The sequence below is a fragment of the Tetranychus urticae genome, chromosome 3 (assembly GCF_039701765.1).
Source record: "Tetranychus urticae isolate SD_2017Ah chromosome 3, NJAU_TeUrti_SD_1.0, whole genome shotgun sequence".
NCBI lineage: Eukaryota > Metazoa > Arthropoda > Arachnida > Trombidiformes > Tetranychidae > Tetranychus > Tetranychus urticae.
Genome location: NC_142960.1, coordinates 7,565,338 through 7,567,177, shown reverse-complemented (window position 1 = coordinate 7,567,177; position 1,840 = coordinate 7,565,338). Strand labels below are relative to the sequence as shown.

Here is a 1,840-nt window from a genome sequence, read left to right as displayed (position 1 = left end):
GGAAAAGGATTTCGGCATAAATGCAGCTCATTTCAATGTAGCTTTTAGTGAGGGGTTGATAGGATTTATTTTCACAATTATAATTTTCATATTCCAAATTTGTCTTCTGGAGAAATATATTGACCAAATAAATCGATGTGAACTGAACATTCCACAAATAAGAGTTTAATTGCTTCAAAATTCTCAGTTCCAATTTTCAGTTTATTTCAATTTCGTATTAAAAAAATGACATAAACCATAAATATTAATATATGTTGATTATGAATATCAAAACCAGTAAAGACTAACAATGGATGAGCCGTAAAGACACGGAAAACGACGGAATATGGAAAATATGGAGAAATGATAGTGTCTGATACAATTGTGTAATCAACACTTAACGAAATTTAAATTGTAATCACAATTGAACTTGTTTGATAATAAAAGGTAATTGTAATTAACGCTATAATGAAACTGCAACCATTCATGATTAAACACATTTCTCAGACAGTTTATTATTTTCGTAACAATATTTGGTGAATTTAACTGTTACTTCGTTAAGTCGATCGATAATAGATCGCAACACATTTGGTGATTTAATGTTAAGCATCTCTGCTGGAGTGGGCTCGGGTGCAGTCCAAGGAGGATAAATAACATTGAGGAAACCTCCGTAAACAAGTGGATACAAGACTGAAAAGAGATGATTTTAAATATGTTGTTATATCATTATAACTTATAATAGTTGATTAAATGAAATGGATACTCACAGACTACATTGAGGGTAAATAATGCTACAATACCAGAGGTGACCAAACTTTCCCAAACTCTAGGATGTCGTTCAAATTCACTGCTTCCAAATGAAGTCACTGACGGCAAAGCACTTGAAACGGCCGACTTGAATTTATTCATTTGATTCTTGGCTCGATCACGAAACCTTGGTCTAGTCCTAGAATTATTTGTATATGTACTCATTTTGAGATGGTTTTGGGTAAAAGATGATAGTTAATTAGTGATATAACTGTTTCTTATTATTCAAATTCATCTAATCCTTTTAGTTGGATTCTTCAAGAAATGTAGGATTTTATAGCATTGGAAAAGAATGAGACAAACTTTTATACTTTTGGATGTCTAATGAAAAACTTGGTGATGTATTAATAGATATCTCTGAAAGAATCTTCAGTAGTTGATAGTTTCATGTCTCCTGTATTTTTTGTTTAAACCATCAGTTCATTTGAAATGGGAGACAAAGATGAATATAATAAAATCTAATGATTAGTATAAAAATGATGAATGTAGTTGATGCCATTCGCAAGATATTGAGTCTAAAAGTTTGCAGGCCAATGGCCAAAATTAAGCGAACTGTCGATAAATTGAAAAAAGTGTTCTACCAACCAAATGCATCAAACATTTTTATCGACGAAAAATGAGTTTCAGATCTCTAGCCATTACGGCCACAGAGTGAGACTGGTTTAACTGAAAATCGAAGTGATCATTTTACAGAAGACAAAAAATGCATTTTATGCAAAAAGTGCATTTACTGAATGAACATCAAAAGTTACATTAAAAAAACTTTGACGAAAAAATCTGGCCACAGACCTGCAGAAAAGGCGATCGAAGTTTCGACTTTAACCTCAATTTTCCCGAAAACTGTTCATCGGAGAAATACTCGAATAGCACTAATGGACTAAGTTTTTATGCCCCTACATATCCTCAAAGTCCTAATCTTAACTCGAAAGACAAATTCTCTGTGCTTATTCCTTTTCCCAACAATTTTGAAGAAGGTTGAATAACCGTATAAACGAAGTTAATGTTACGAGACTTCGAGATCTTCTGTCTATAGCCAGACCTTGTGTCAACTCAT

The 1,840-nt window shown here is 32.6% G+C and overlaps 1 protein-coding gene across 1 annotated transcript; it reads right to left on the bottom strand.

Annotated features, from left to right (window-relative positions):
- Nucleotides 1-366: 366 nt before the first annotated feature.
- Nucleotides 367-1,074, bottom strand: LOC107366914 (uncharacterized). The gene is made up of 2 exons (XM_015934556.3): nucleotides 747-1,074; nucleotides 367-669 (listed from the first exon to the last, which is right to left on the bottom strand). The coding sequence occupies exons 1-2, from the start codon at nucleotides 949-951 to the stop codon at nucleotides 470-472; spliced, it is 405 nt and encodes a 134-aa protein (XP_015790042.2). The 5' UTR covers nucleotides 952-1,074; the 3' UTR covers nucleotides 367-469.
- Between the last annotated feature and the right edge of the window lie 766 nt (nucleotides 1,075-1,840).

Bases quoted from the DNA above. Each gene is read 5' to 3' on its own strand.
- LOC107366914 (XM_015934556.3), bottom strand. From the start codon at position 951: ATGAGTACATATACAAATAATTCTAGGACTAGACCAAGGTTTCGTGAT. The intron at 670-746 runs GTGAGTATCCAT...ATCTCTTTTCAG, and splicing joins ATTTACCCTCAATGTAGTCT to TCTTGTATCCACTTGTTTAC.